The 14,277-nt window shown below is 45.8% G+C and overlaps 1 protein-coding gene across 1 annotated transcript in view; it reads right to left on the minus strand.

Annotated features, from left to right (window-relative positions):
- Nucleotides 1-14,277, minus strand: part of IRSp53 (Insulin receptor substrate 53 kDa) — a 152,550-nt gene that overhangs the window by 51,269 nt on the left and 87,004 nt on the right. The window contains exon 3 of the mRNA XM_084604513.1: nt 10,366-10,458. Coding sequence (XP_084460639.1) covers nt 10,366-10,458 — 93 coding nt within the window. The remainder of the gene's footprint in view (nt 1-10,365; nt 10,459-14,277) is intronic.

Genomic DNA, 14,277 nt, shown 5'->3' on the forward strand with positions numbered 1-14,277 from the left:
ACGGACCTCCTTCCGTACAATATTTTGAAGCTGAATTTCGCCACCAATCGAGAGAGATCGTTGACAAATCGTTATCCCCGCAAGTACCACGCCGCATAAAGATATTCTTGAAGTAAGTAAGGATAGCGCATAGCTAGGCAGCATGAGTAATGCGGGTCAGGGAGCAGCATCGTCTCATTTGCATAGACCGAAGTCGAGTCGAACAGGAAGATGGTTCGCCGCCTCTGCTAGCTCAGGCAGTGTGAGAAGTGCGCTGGGTTTATATTCGCGACTGTTTTCTCACAACTATTACTGCCACGCGTCCGCCTTTCTCCGACTTGGCAGTTCATTTCCGGTTCCGGCGGGGCTCGTTAGGGTCGAACGCGGAGGCCCCACTCAAGATGGCGGCGAAATGGGGCAGCCGGAAGGGAAGAAGAGGCAATGCGGAGAGGATCCCGAGAATACGAACGATGAGCCGAGCTGCGCTCAAATTAGCTCCAGCGCAACAGAAAGGAAACTTCACGGATGCATGCACAGCCGAAGGAATGAAAAATACTTACAGAGGAGAAAAAGGAAAATGAGGGAAAAAAAGAGAAATTAAAACACTGCATGTAGATGTGGGGTGCGAGAACACGTCTTTGTTCACCTCTCGCTTGGCTAAGCCTAACGTGCCGCTCCTGTCGAGCGAAGCGGAAACGCAAATGGGAAATAGGGGACAGCAGGGAAGCAGCCGCCCTAATGACAAGACCTCCGAGTTAGACCTGAACCCCGTCGCTCCCTAGACATGCGTCTATTAATTAGGAAATAGAAAAAAACGCCTAAAAAAGACGTTATGCGGATTCCGCGGTGGATGCGATGACGTGCCGGCCTGAGCTTTTTATGTCATTAGAGCACTGTACTGCCTACTGCGTGTCTTCAGCTGATCGGAAGCCAAATTCGCATGGTTCTTCGAAGCCCTTCTGCCAGCGCGCCTTTGGCTCTTGCTGGTGCTGATGATAGTGGTAATGTGGTCCTTGCCCTTTGCATGGGGGACCAGATTTAGAATCAGGTGGAATAAAAAGGAAAAAAGCAAGGTTGTCGAGCCAACTCCTGCACTCTGCTAACTTGTGACGAACTGTCTTCGCCTTTACTTCAGCCTGCGCTGAATATGTGAACTTTATGGCGAAACCAAATTCGTTGGCACAAGTTAGTTAAAATCACAAATAGCTTGGTATGAATATGAAAATGTGAAATTATAAGTAGACGCCTGCCTCTAATTGCTAAAAGTTAATTATCAGAAAATAGTGAAAAAGCTTACTGGTTAACGCTATGCCGATGTCTCGTGATGTACGCTCTCACTGGTACCATTATGTTGCAGAAGCAGTGCTCAAGTCACGAAAATCCTATATTTAAAAATCAGCGACGGGTTTCTTTGGAACACCCGCTATGCTAAGCCACCATGTTGCTTGTTGCTGTTCACAGCTTTGATTTAAAACCTGATTTTTTTTGCCCAGACATTTTCACATATCCTGGATCCGAGAGCATCTTTGCAGATGTCCTCGAAGTCGCGGTATGCCCTGTCCTCTTGCCTTTCCCTACTTACTCCTGATGCCTAATCAGAGCGAGAACCGCCTCGTACAGTTCTTACCAACCGTGTACACTGCTTGTATTCCTCATTTTCCCATCTCTCCTTTCCGCCTTTTCCTTATTTGCTGGCAACACTGCGCGCCTTCTTCCACTTCGACACCCTGGTTCGTGCGCGCAATATGGCCTGTCATCTGGACACCACCGCATCCCCAGTTTCCTTTTATATCCCAGCGCGCCCTCTTCGCGCTTCGGTCGGACAATGGGGATTCGAGGGAGGTGCTTGACAGGTCCGCCCTGGGACTTATTGCTGGCGTGCCCTTCCCTTCCCCAGTTTCCTTTCGTCTCCAATCTTCCCCTTTCCCTAACCTCGCACTCTGACGCGCGAAGCACTATATGAGCTTTGAGAAATTGTGGAAACACTGAGAAAGGGGGAAATCTTCGAGAGAGCAAGAGAGAGTTTAATTAAGAGCCAGGGGCCAGAGCGAGGAAAACCGGTTTGAAGAGCAAGCGGCTCAAAACAAAAGGATCCCCTAGAGAGAGCAAGAGAGAGAGAGAGAGAGACGAAGGATGAATCGAGGGGGAAGATGGGGATGTGCGCATGACGGAGAGTGGATGTATATAGCGGTCTCACCATTGCGTTCACGCGGTAAATCGAGCGACAGAAAGAAGAAAAGGAGTAGGGAAGAATTAGAAGAGAGAAGGAAAGGAAAACAGACAGAATAAAAGAGCGAAGGAAATACAGAAAGAAGGAAAAAAACGAAAGACAAGCCCTTTTCTTTACTTGGATCCTGAAACGAAGAAAGAGTTTGGGCACCTTTTCAGTTATTGTTTATATTTTTACTTGTGACGTTTCGAGTGCAGCACGCACCACTGCCTGCTGCATTATGTGCATATATGAAAAGCGGTGAATCTCTGCAGCCGAGCAGTGCTGGATAGAAATGGAGAAAGTGGGCTGAAATTGAGACGATTCCTAGCGCTACGCCGCCTTCACTTTTGGGCTGACAGCCTCGCTGAGGCGAGGATATTCTTTTCGCCGGCTGTCGAGCGTTAATTTCTCAGGCCGAAAGTGAAGAGAACCGGCCACGGCTCCGAAATTAATTCGACGCCGGACCGAGGCCTCTCCGGGTCACTGGGCTTTGACATCTTCTGCAACCGAGAGAGAAAATGCGCTGGGAAATTCAAGCTGGAACGATGGAAGACAGAGAGCGCACCCCTGCGTCGAGTGAGAGAAACTGCATTTTGCTGCAGCAGAGTGAGGTACCTTCGCCCTCTGCAGACTTCGTCTCAAAGTAAAATTTACGAAGAAAGGTTGCCCGGTCACAAATATTTAGAGAGGTCTAGATAGCGTCTACCTCGCGCCTTAAGTCTTTGAGTCTAATTCGAGACCAGTAGTGGTAAGTTGAGCTAAATTCTACATATCAGGCAAAGCCTCTGATGACGACACCTTTAATATTTGACTTTTTCAGGCGACATCTTAGACTCTTGACTTTAGCCAGTAGAGAAATTTTCCCCGAAAAGCGGAAACAAAAAGCTTACTCCTACGCTCTTACCCAAGAGGCATTGTAGTGGATTTCTGAGCTGCTTTTTCACGGCGTTAAGAAACGACGGAAAATTTTTACCCTTCCTTTCCTTGCAAGGAATAAAGCACACGGAGGCCAAGATGGCGGAGGCCTCGCAATATTATCATATATGTGCCTCGGCTTCCACTTCATTTAGAAAAGAAATAAGAAAGCGACGTGTCCGACATCAAGAAATAGGCTGAATTCCAGCTATACGCTCCATGCTCACTAGAAAGCAGACGGACGCGGGAGCTTTCGGTTGCGACGCCAACCATAGAGTACACGACGCAAAGACGCATGCCCCGTGAGAAGTACGACGTTTTCTTGATTTTCTACCCTGAAGCGCAGTTTCTTGAAGATTAGCGTCACCTAGTGGAATAAAGCTGTAAGTTATAGGGAGGTAATGCTGAAGCACCTCGGGGTTTCTATAGTGAAACGAGGACCTTATTGCGTTTGGGTATGTCGCTGTCTGCCACCTAATTCTTTGTTTGTTTGTTTTTCAATTTGCAGTGCAGAGGTGTGAATTAAAAGTCTGAATTGGTGTCCCCTACGACGACCATTAGAATCTGAGCAGACACGTACAATGCAAAAACGTGAATGTCTGGTCGTGTTTCGTTGCCTCAAAGCCGCAAAAATGTTGTCTAGGTATATCATTCTTGCTGCTCCCGATCGCAAATAAAGTTATCGTTATTCTATTGCAAGTTAAGGGCGTTAGTCTACATCACTTACAGCGAAAATGGAACTGAGTTAGGTTGGCAAGAACTATGTTTGTTAAGGAAACTTGAAGAAGAAAGTCTCGTGTAAGTCTCGGTATCTAAAAAAAGAACAAGTTTGAGGCCTCAGAATTACCTAGATAGTATTTTTGACGCGGAGTTCGTCCTCTCGGAACTCAATCTGCCCTCTGTCTCTGTTAGACTTTACAGTAAGCCAAATGGTCTCACATGAGCCTATTACGACGAGGCCAACGTTTGCACTTAAGCGACCAGAAAAAGCTCGCTGAAACACTAGGCGAAAGCAACTGCACTCCACCATACAACCGGCAATACCTATTTATAAATCTCACAGTTCCAGAAAAGAACTAAGAATTCTTGATCCCAGCAGATGTGTGTCCGGTTGAATAGATGTTGATAGATGGGACACAAATCCAGCTAAATACGAAGCTAACACAAACCGGAGATCAGGCGTCCTGTTTCTCTACGTCGGTACCAGGCTTGATTTTGATAGTGCAAAGTGAGAAAGCTTTGATAGATATTCTGCCCCAACAAATAAACACTTGGTATACAGTTCCAATATGAGGTGTGCACTTGGTCGTGATAAACAGTATGCGTCGTGCTCTATACCACAGGGTTAAAACTTGACTGAAATCTACAAACGGTTCAAACTAAAGAATACTTCGCGGATCCCTGTTGTACGGGCTCACTGTCGGCCCGTCACGAAACATCTTGAACACGTGGAAAGCTTCAGCCTAGCTGAAGCCCGTGTTGACTACGGCATCGTGAACACACCATACCAACTCAAAGACGCGTTCAGGCTCCCGAAACTCATCTTGTATGCGAGCGCTACTTGACTGTCCAGCATGTTGGCTCTGGCCGGGCACGTCATTGGAATTGCAGCACATCTGCCAATAATAAAAAAAGAGGACTTAAGTGGAAGAAAATTTGTGGGTCATGGACATAGAGACCGAGAAGGCGGTGTATGGGCAACCCACATAGGCATACGCAAACGCAACGTACACGCATGTGCATAATCGACGTGACTGTTCCACCAGTTCTCGTGCGGCCATGCTTTACATTACTGTGACGTCACAGCTTTCTGCAACGCTGTACGCTCATGGTGCTACATCGCATGATATGAAAACCAACATGGACAGGCCCCAAGTGGCATGTAGAAGCAGGGAACGGAGCCTTCGTTTGGGACCTGCTGCGAGCCAAGGAACGTAAAAACGGGACCGGGATGATATGAACGGGGAAAGACTGGGGAAGGATCGGCAATAGAGGGCCGCCGATGCTGGAGAAATGAAAGCGAGCTGAGCTGTCGTAGCCGGAAGAAGTGGGAAGAACGGGAGAGGCACGGCAACACTCCGTGGCGCCAGTTTACGACCGCGACGCCCCCCCCCCCCTCCCCCTCCCCCTCCTATCCCTTCTCCCTTCTCCGTTCCCCCAACACTCACCCACACAAAAATAGGACCTCCAGCGTCGTGCTTCCCCGGGACACGGTCACTGCCAGCTCCCGGAATCTCTGCAATTCCGGGTGGTGGGATGTGCACGGAGATGGGGACAGGGAATCGCGCATCCTCCCACTTGGGCGCATTTTTCCACTCTTCAAAACGTGGTGCCCGGTGAGTCGGCCGGGGTGCAATAAAAGATGGCCGTAAATGTATGAGAGACCCGCCACTACTTTCTCGACGAACTCGCGGTCATCGGCCGAGAACAAGCACGGCATCGGTGTCGTGGTCACCGAACTGAACGAAGGAGACAGGACGTCGCCATGACTGAAGTCCGCCGCCACCTCCTTGAGTGGTGGGTGTAGGTTTGAATGAAAAGAGCGCTGCCAACAACTTTACCTGCGCATTCTTTGCAACAATGATTGCGTTCCGCAGCACGGATTGTGCAACGCAAGGAAGAGAACTAGGCCGAGAGAAGACTATACGACAGGATATGAACTTGAATTTCGAAATAAGCAGCAAAAAGCTACAAGACAGACGATGGAGGAAGGATCTGCATTTGTACTATTTTTTATATTAGGTGAAAAATGCACCTTCAAAAACATTTTTCGTATAATTAGCACGAAATGTCTGGGTATGCTATAAGCTTTTGCTGCGCTAATGGTGTACCAGGAGGATAGAGCCAAGAAACAATTAATCAGTGGGGGAACTGCAATAAAACGGAGAGTTGAGCTAGTAGGTGGAGCATTTTTTAAAACACACAGCGCAACAAACGAAGGACAAGCGAGTAGACGGGAACAGCGCGGGAACAGTAGACGGGAACAAAGCGATTAGACGGGAACAGACGGGAGCAATGGGGAAACCGCACTCTAACTATTGAAGGACAGATTTTGAATCCATAAAGATGAAAACAGGCTGAACCGTAGAAGGTCCTAGCCTCCATAAGGCCATATCAATGGTTACTCTCTTATCTGTTCTGGAGGACAAGACACCAGTAAGGCGTACCGACCAGTCAATGAACAAAGATGGAATACGAGGCGCCACTGATCTAGGTCCACTGACCATGTGAGCAGAAGCATCATTGAAAACGTGAAGACGACGAAGATATTGTGTTTAACAATGCCTAAGAGTGAGCCACTGTATAAGCCCCAATGAACGCCGGCCGCTTAGCTCGAATGTAAGGGTGGTGAGCCTATACAGTCAAGGCTCTCAGACAACCAAGGCCTTTGAAAAATAACACCTATAGGGCATTAAGACTATTAAATGTCGAGTGAGCCCGGGCCTCATCCTTATTTCAAACACTCTGTAGAAAAGATCGCCTGACTACTGTCTCTCCGAAGGGGTTAAGTTACATTATACGCTTTGTGAAGCGAGAAGGTTAAGAGGTTCGGATAGTGCATTGTTCGTGGCTTCTGCGGAAACCCAAGTGCTCTCCTAAGGTACTTTCTATGCAAAATCTCGAGACACTGCAACTGTTCTACCGACGTGAAAACTAACGGAAGCTGGCACATTATGTTATTCACTCCCAAGGTTTCGTGAAATCTGACTTCAGAGGTAGAGTGACTTTCTCATTGTCGACCTATGGTCCTACTAATAGCATTGAGACGGAAATCTAGGGAGGAGAAAATGGTGTCCGCAGCTTGTCGCTGGCGGAGACCGGATTTAGGAATCACTTCATTGTTAATTATTATTAAATAATAATTATTTAATTAATGAGAGGCTTCGGCATTTAAACATTTGCACTATTGTTAAGGAAGGATATAGTTTGTCAAACTATTACTGAGAGCTCCAATATATGAGTTCGAGCAGCCTCAATGGTAGCTCTTTCCGATTATCATTGTCGGTATGCTCTTTTCGACGCTGTTCCCCATTTGCCGTAGGAGGAGTGCATTTTGATTCGAGTTATCGTTTTTTCAGTGGTAAATCAAAGTAATTATTAGTCGACAATAAGCATAAACGTAGTTAACGAAATCTAAGGGTTTTGTGAAAGGATGTTGGCACGGCAGGAACAAGGAAACGTTTGATGGATTAATATGTTAAAATAAAAATGCCCATGGCGACGGTGTATCGCTCTACGTCGACTCGAGCCTAATACCCACAGCCAGCGTACCCCCCCCCCCCCCCCCTTTCCTTACTTCTCCCCATCGTACGAGGCAATAACAGTGCACAAAAGAAAGGACTGAAGTAAACAGAGTAAACAGTACCGTCTCACGGGTTTACCGGTCTTAAGGCTTAAATCAAGCCAGACGCGGCGATGGGCTCTGCCCTAAGGGAGGAATGGAAAGGAAAAAAAAAAAGAGGTGGGGGGAGGAGGGAGAAGGAACGGGCACTGGAGGTTGAGTATCAGGCGTTTGCAATTCAAGGCACACGCCGGAGCGGCCAGCCGCTCGACAAACACTGAACAAACGCAGCATATATATACACACATATACACTCAAGACAAGCAAGTATATCTATGGGAGGGAGAGGAAACGACATTTCGGACTAAGCCCGACAGGAGGCGCTCGCGCGGGAGGAGGCTGCGGGAATGGCTGGGTTCGGCGGGTGCGTGAAGTAGATCCCCTAAAACAATGGGAGCCTTAAAAGAGACTTGTTCCTTGCATCTTCCCGCTTCGAGCTTCAGCTTCACAGGGTTCCCGGACGTGACACCGCAGGGCGCGAGGATAGCCGACGATTTTCCATTCTCTCTTCTTTTTCGCTGTTTTCTCACAAAAGGATGCAGCGAGGAGAAATTTCCCTGTGTTGTAAGCCATGTATAAACAAAGATGCAGCACACTGAAAACTACAGCTGGCCTCTGTCAACGAGTCAGAAGTCGAAATTACGAAGACAGCCATTTTGCGCGTTAATCTTGGCCGCTGATTGGCTGGCAATCGGGCCTCGGGTACTAAAGCGCGTCAGTAAGAAGTGCTGACAATTCCCAGGCTCTTGGAAGTTGTTATTCGTGCGTGAAAAGCTTCGTGAATTAAGCGTATCCTCATTGGTTGACACCAGCGATAGGTCTCACAGTGCTGCATGGTTTTAACGTGACAGGGTATACGAACGGCGTGAAGGCCATTACGTCAGAGAATGGCTGACAACAGCGGGCGGGAGGATGCTGAGGGGAGGGGGTGAATGGTGAAACGTGGAAGCGACTCCGACTACTGCCATCAAGAGGAAAGCATTGTCGCGAAGTTTAAAAGCTGGAATAGAGACTAGAAAAGAAAACGCAGGAGAGAGAAAACGTCGTATCCTAACACCAGCGAGGCGACATAAATAAAGGATAGCTCCGAACCAGAAGCGTGATACAGTTCAAGGCCTGACGTACCAAACACGGTTGCTTCAGAAGTCAATTCGAGATTTTGTTTCTTCCTTTGCTTGTTTGCCCCTGCTTTTGTTCACTAAAATGAATGGAGAAGGCCGACGGTGAATTTGTGAGCGGATCGCTCCGGCAGTTCGTACGACTAAGAAAACGGCGCCGAGAACCAAATAGTAGATAGCTCGAATGTCACGCTTTCTAGGAAATTGAGGATATATTTGCGCCTAAGTCACTCTGAGGGCCGGTGAAGCGAGTGGGCAAGGTGGGAAACAAGACACTGTGTTTTCGAGCTCGAAAGACAGTGCAGAGTCGCTCGCAATATCAGACTGTAACACATCACCTTGCCTAACTCGGCTCAGTTTTGCAGAAAGAAGAGAAGAAACGGAAGTTCGGAAGATTGAGGGCACTAGTATTCTCACTCGTGATATTGCTTTATATTGTGTGTCACGCTATGTATATGTTTTGGTGTTTCCGAGAATATGCAAAATGAAAGACGGTCATGGTTAAACCACTTAACAGAAGGCACTCGAATGAACACGAAAAAAAGGAACGCCTAAACAATATAACCCAAGAAATATTTCTATACATACAAGCGTGTGGTCTAAACGACTCCATTTGGCTCGGCTAGACTGGCGAACTTCGATGAATATTTGAGCGCCGGAGTTAGCAAGTCGTGAATCCCGAAAGAAACAAAGTAACAGAGTAAAAGGAGAAGCTTGTAAAATGTGCGAAATGAGAGAAAAAATAAGCCTATCTATAGACGAGCTGTGCCTCGAGAAGATGCAAATTTTAAAGCAGTACGATGGACAACGAGGAGTGCTACTACTGAATATGGTTTCGTCTACTATGAACTGTGGAAGTTTTAGGTCAAAGTTTATTTTAAATTCTAATTGTTTCCCAGGGCTATGCAGGAAAGTTTACATACCGAAATGCGAAGAACTTAACGCGACTAAACGCAGACATTAAAAGAAATAACGCGCACACGTAGCGGTAAATTCAAGAATCATTTTTTGTTGCTCTAACAATAACTCTTCTAGCAAACATTTCACAGAGTGTTTGTTCCGAATTAAATAACTTTGGTCTTCTTACGCGTTATACCGGGTTTCTGTCTACTTTACAAGAGCAGTGGGAGAACTCGTTAATTTAAAACAAAATAAAACTGCGGGAAAATGTGAAGGAGTGTAAAAAGAAAGTCGCCAACAAAAACATATACTTAACAAATCCACAGGGGCACCTGATTGCTTTATATGTTGGAAATGCGCTATCATTAGAAGCTATTGATGCCTCTACATGTAATTTTGAGTCATGCTGTCATGGGTTTGTTCGTGGACTCTTACTTATCTGCCTCAATACAATAAGACATCTATTAGGATCATCTTGCTAGTGTTTAGGTATTTCCCAGAAAGCGTCTAGACGAAACAACCCGGACGTGATGAACATACATCGAAGCGTATAGTTGTCACTTCCAGTCTACGTATGTCATCTTTCCTCTACCAGCAAATCACCAAACTTTAGGTAAAAAAATGTTTTTGACTTGGATTCAAATGGTACCGCTTTAAAAATTGATCGCTTTAATGCAGAATAAAACCGGTCACTACAATTTAAGAATAGTGACACTTTGCCACTACCATGCGAGTGTCGTAAAGCTCCGATAAAGTCGGGTCACCTTCCGCACCAAGGAACCGAATGTTGGGCGACTTCCACAGTAATAGATTTGTGCGCAGAGCAGGTAGCCCTGAACTATGAGTCCAATGGAAGCAGCGTTTCCTCACTGAAGCGCGGTGCTATATGCTGCACTCACCTATGTCGGTGCATCCTCCCCAGGTGGCTTGGTGGGCGTGGCGGGCTAGCCGGGAGATGGCATCCATGTAACCCTTGGATGCAGCAACAGCGGCTGCGATTGAAAAAAAAAAAAGAAAAAGAACGGCAGCATAAATATATTCAATTCAGTTTGGTTATCATCGACAACAGTTAATAAATTAATCTCGTTTCCCATTCATTTCAATACCGAACCGACCTGTGAGTAGGGTTTGTAGCTCGGCTACTGTTCAGTAATATAGACTATTGCATCCATTTTACCACGCATCTTGCTGCATGCTCCACGCTTTCAAGAAATCGCAGCTTCTCAAAAAATATATCCAGTCACATTACTAACACAGTGTCAGGTTTGGATTGATTAATCGAATTGGACACCTTCGTTAGCGACTCTAATAGTACGCGCATGATTTTTCTGAGCCCTGGATTGGCACCGTTGAACACAACCTCGCTTTTGTAGTTTTTACATTTTGGAGCTGTGTTTATAAGCGCGTTATTTTCAAGCACATTGTAGTACAAATTTCGTAATTTGCATCTCGGCATCATTTGTTTTTACCCAACCAGTTCGACACTAGTTTGTGCGGTTCAGCCTCTACTGCGTTTAGTTAAGGTAGATAAACAACCGCATGCCGATGGCTGCCCGCAACCTCACCAAGGCGTTTCAGCAAAGTTTTTCTTCCTGTTCCTGTCCCCTAAGCGTGCAATGCAGCGCTCAGGTGGTTGGTTGAGGTTAGGAAATTCGCGTGAATAGGTGGCCGTGTCTGTAATGAGACATAGTTAACCTGGGAAAATGAGAGAAACTTTCACTCTGCAGTGTACGTCTTTAGATGGTTGATGACACTGGTGATGTATGGAGCGACCGAAATATTAGTTATTGAAAATAATCAACGTATTAACTACAGTGTGTAGTTGGTAGTGTGCAAGGTGAATGATTAGGTTACAGTTCCTTTATTGTTACTGGTATAAAATGATGAGTTTGTTTAATGTTATAAAAAAGCGAAGTTAGATCCTGCAGCAGCTGAAAGCTACATACTCAGGATCCACACACACCACCAGAGGAAATGACACGTTACTATTTATTTGTATTTTTTTCCTTATAAAGGTTTCAGCGATCGGCGGACTTGTCACAGAACATGTACGTGTCTGAGACGATGTACACCAATGTCACCATATTTGAAGCATACCAGGTTCATCGAACGACAAATATTATTACCAAGGATACATTCTCCTCAAAAGCTTAAGAATAATGAGCGGTGCCTTGATCCGCGTAAGATCTTGAGGATAACAGCGCGGAACACAGGACGGGAGCACAAGATTAGAGGACGACACAACGAGCGCTGACTTTCAACAACGTTTATTTTGGAACACCCTCAGCTTCTTATACCCTAACGCCACAGACGCGTACAGATGACTTGCACATATTAGCAAAGTTAAAAAACAAAACAAAAACATAATATTAGATAAATAAATACACGTTCCACATAACCTTTTCTTGCACACAGCGTGGTGAACTCTCTGAACACTCATGGAGACGATTGCACATTCAGCAGTTCGATTTCTTTTTGTGTTAACAGCAGGGACGGTTTGCTTACACATCGTTCCTGCAGTCTAGCTATCTCAGAGGCTTCAATTATCTCCCGAACCAGCGCCTCATTATGTTTTGCTAGAACTTTACATTGTGTGAATTGCACGCAGCAAGTTTTTGACGCGCAGTCTCTTACATGGATCCCCAAATGCCTGCTTTTTTGTTCGGCGTTAGGGTATAAGAAGCTGAGGGTGTTCCAAAATAAACGTTGTTGAAAGTCAGCGCTCGTTGTGTCGTCCTCTAATCTTGTGCTCCCGTCCTGTGTTCCGCGCTGTTATCCTCAAGATGCATAACCAACATGCACAAGCTGCTATTCTAGCGTAAGATCTGCCTTAGTACTATTTTCATACACGATACACAGGCTGACCTGGGCCCTTGTATCTTATAAACAGAGTACAAAGTTAAATTCAACATAAAACGTTGCACTGGAGGACAGTACAACAACCAGTTTAGGTCAATGCAACGTAAAATGGCTTTGCCTCGTTACTTTGACGCGTGTGGTAAAGCATCCTTTACAGGCAAAATAATAGGTAGCCGTCAAAGCAACGTAAAGTGGCTTTGCCTCGACACTTTAGCGCGTGCGGTAAAGCACCCTTTACAGGCGAAATATCAGGTAGCAGTCTCGGTTCGAAAGGGGCATTGCATTTCACCTTCGTAGCAATTCTTCGCCCCGCCCAATACCAAGTCCCCTACTCTTGGAAGAGTTCGGCTAGTATGACGCACTCCACTAAACGTTAATATCAATATTAGTGACTCGCATGCCCCTTGTGGTGCGTTTCCTGCGCACTGTGCACTCAGTCAGTCTACTAACTGCAGAAATCGTATTGGGTAAGGCGCCCGGGAAAAGACTAAGTCACCTGTTTAAGTAGGAAAGCTGAGATCGTGAGATCGTGGTTATATTAGGGCAGGAAACAAGGTTGCCCTACAGAGCTAGCGTTTTTTTTGTATATTTTCCCACTATTTCCGCACAGAGACCCTGACTGCGCCTAGATGATTTCCTTTTTGAAAGCTAAATAGTTGGTTGCCTTCGCACTCACACATGTACCGTGGACGCAAAAGGAAATGCATAGGCGTTCGGCAGTATTCTTTGTGAGCGTTTTGATTAAAAATAGATATACAAGAAAGAAAACAGGGCATCGCTTTCCCCTTGCACAAACCGTACGAAGACGTTTTCGCAGAGTTAGAAGTATTGCACAGCCATCCTTCGAAATTCACAGGTCACCAGATTTCCTTCAGGAACGTGCGCATTGCGCATTGTATCATTTCGCGTCGCTAGCACATTCAGGTTGTTTACAATAAGGGGGTTATTGTGACTAAATCTTCACCCTAAGCACTACAAAGTTAAAAAAAAAAAAATTCCGAGAGCACTGTGGAATCTACACTGCAGAAATGCGAACGCCTGATCGTTGCTGCTGCTCACGGCACATCCCGTTCGCTCTCATTATCATTAAAAACTAAATGCCGTTATCATTGCTACTGTCATCATTGTCAATATCACTAATTGTATTGTCAGTGTAATTGCTACTATCATCCTCACGGTAGACAAGGAAATTCATGATGTGCGTTGCGTGATCCTGGACGTGGCGCAGTTGGTTAAAGCGCTCGGTTGCGGATGGGAGGGTAGAGGTTCGATTCTTTTTGATGGCGTAATCAGGATGATTGACAAGTGACACATCTGCGCACAAATCTCGCGCACAACTCTCGCGCACAGGATTTCGTTCCATGAGCCTGGAGAGACTTTCATCTTAAAACGTGCACCAAAAACTGCCAATTCCACCCGAGGTCAAGTTGAAATACTAGTGATATGTGCGAAAAATCGCTGTAGAGCAGAGATGCCAGAGTCGTCCCGCTATAGAGCGGGAATAAATTTATGGATCTTCGAAAAAAAGAAAGAAACCGCTAGTTTGGCATGAATTGCAAGCTTGCGCGAGCTCGCTAAAGTATCACATCGAGAAGTTCCCTGAATGAATCTACCGCTCTAAAGTTTACTGCGTTAAGCAGTAGAGGCGCTACTTTTTCGTATGTTTTGACAATTAGTTAATGAAACAAGTTCTAAACAAAGGTAATAAAAACGCGAAATCATTTGTTTATTTCTTGTTTTCTGGCCCGTTCCTAGCTGAAAAACTGCAAAAAAAAATATGAAAGAAAGCGAAGCGGTAGATACATTAGGAAGTCGAATCAAAAATAGTGTTTTATTCGCTTTCAGAGTGGGCCGCATTTGTGCCATGCTAGTACTACGCGCAAGGTATATCTTTAACACTTGCCTGGTGTACAGGTCGGAGGAATAAAGTAGTTTCTCAATCCCCGAAGATA

The sequence above is a fragment of the Amblyomma maculatum genome, chromosome 5 (genome assembly GCF_055883805.1).
Source record: "Amblyomma maculatum isolate TAMU_Amacu chromosome 5, ASM5588380v1, whole genome shotgun sequence".
Classification (NCBI taxonomy): Eukaryota; Metazoa; Arthropoda; class Arachnida; order Ixodida; family Ixodidae; genus Amblyomma; species Amblyomma maculatum.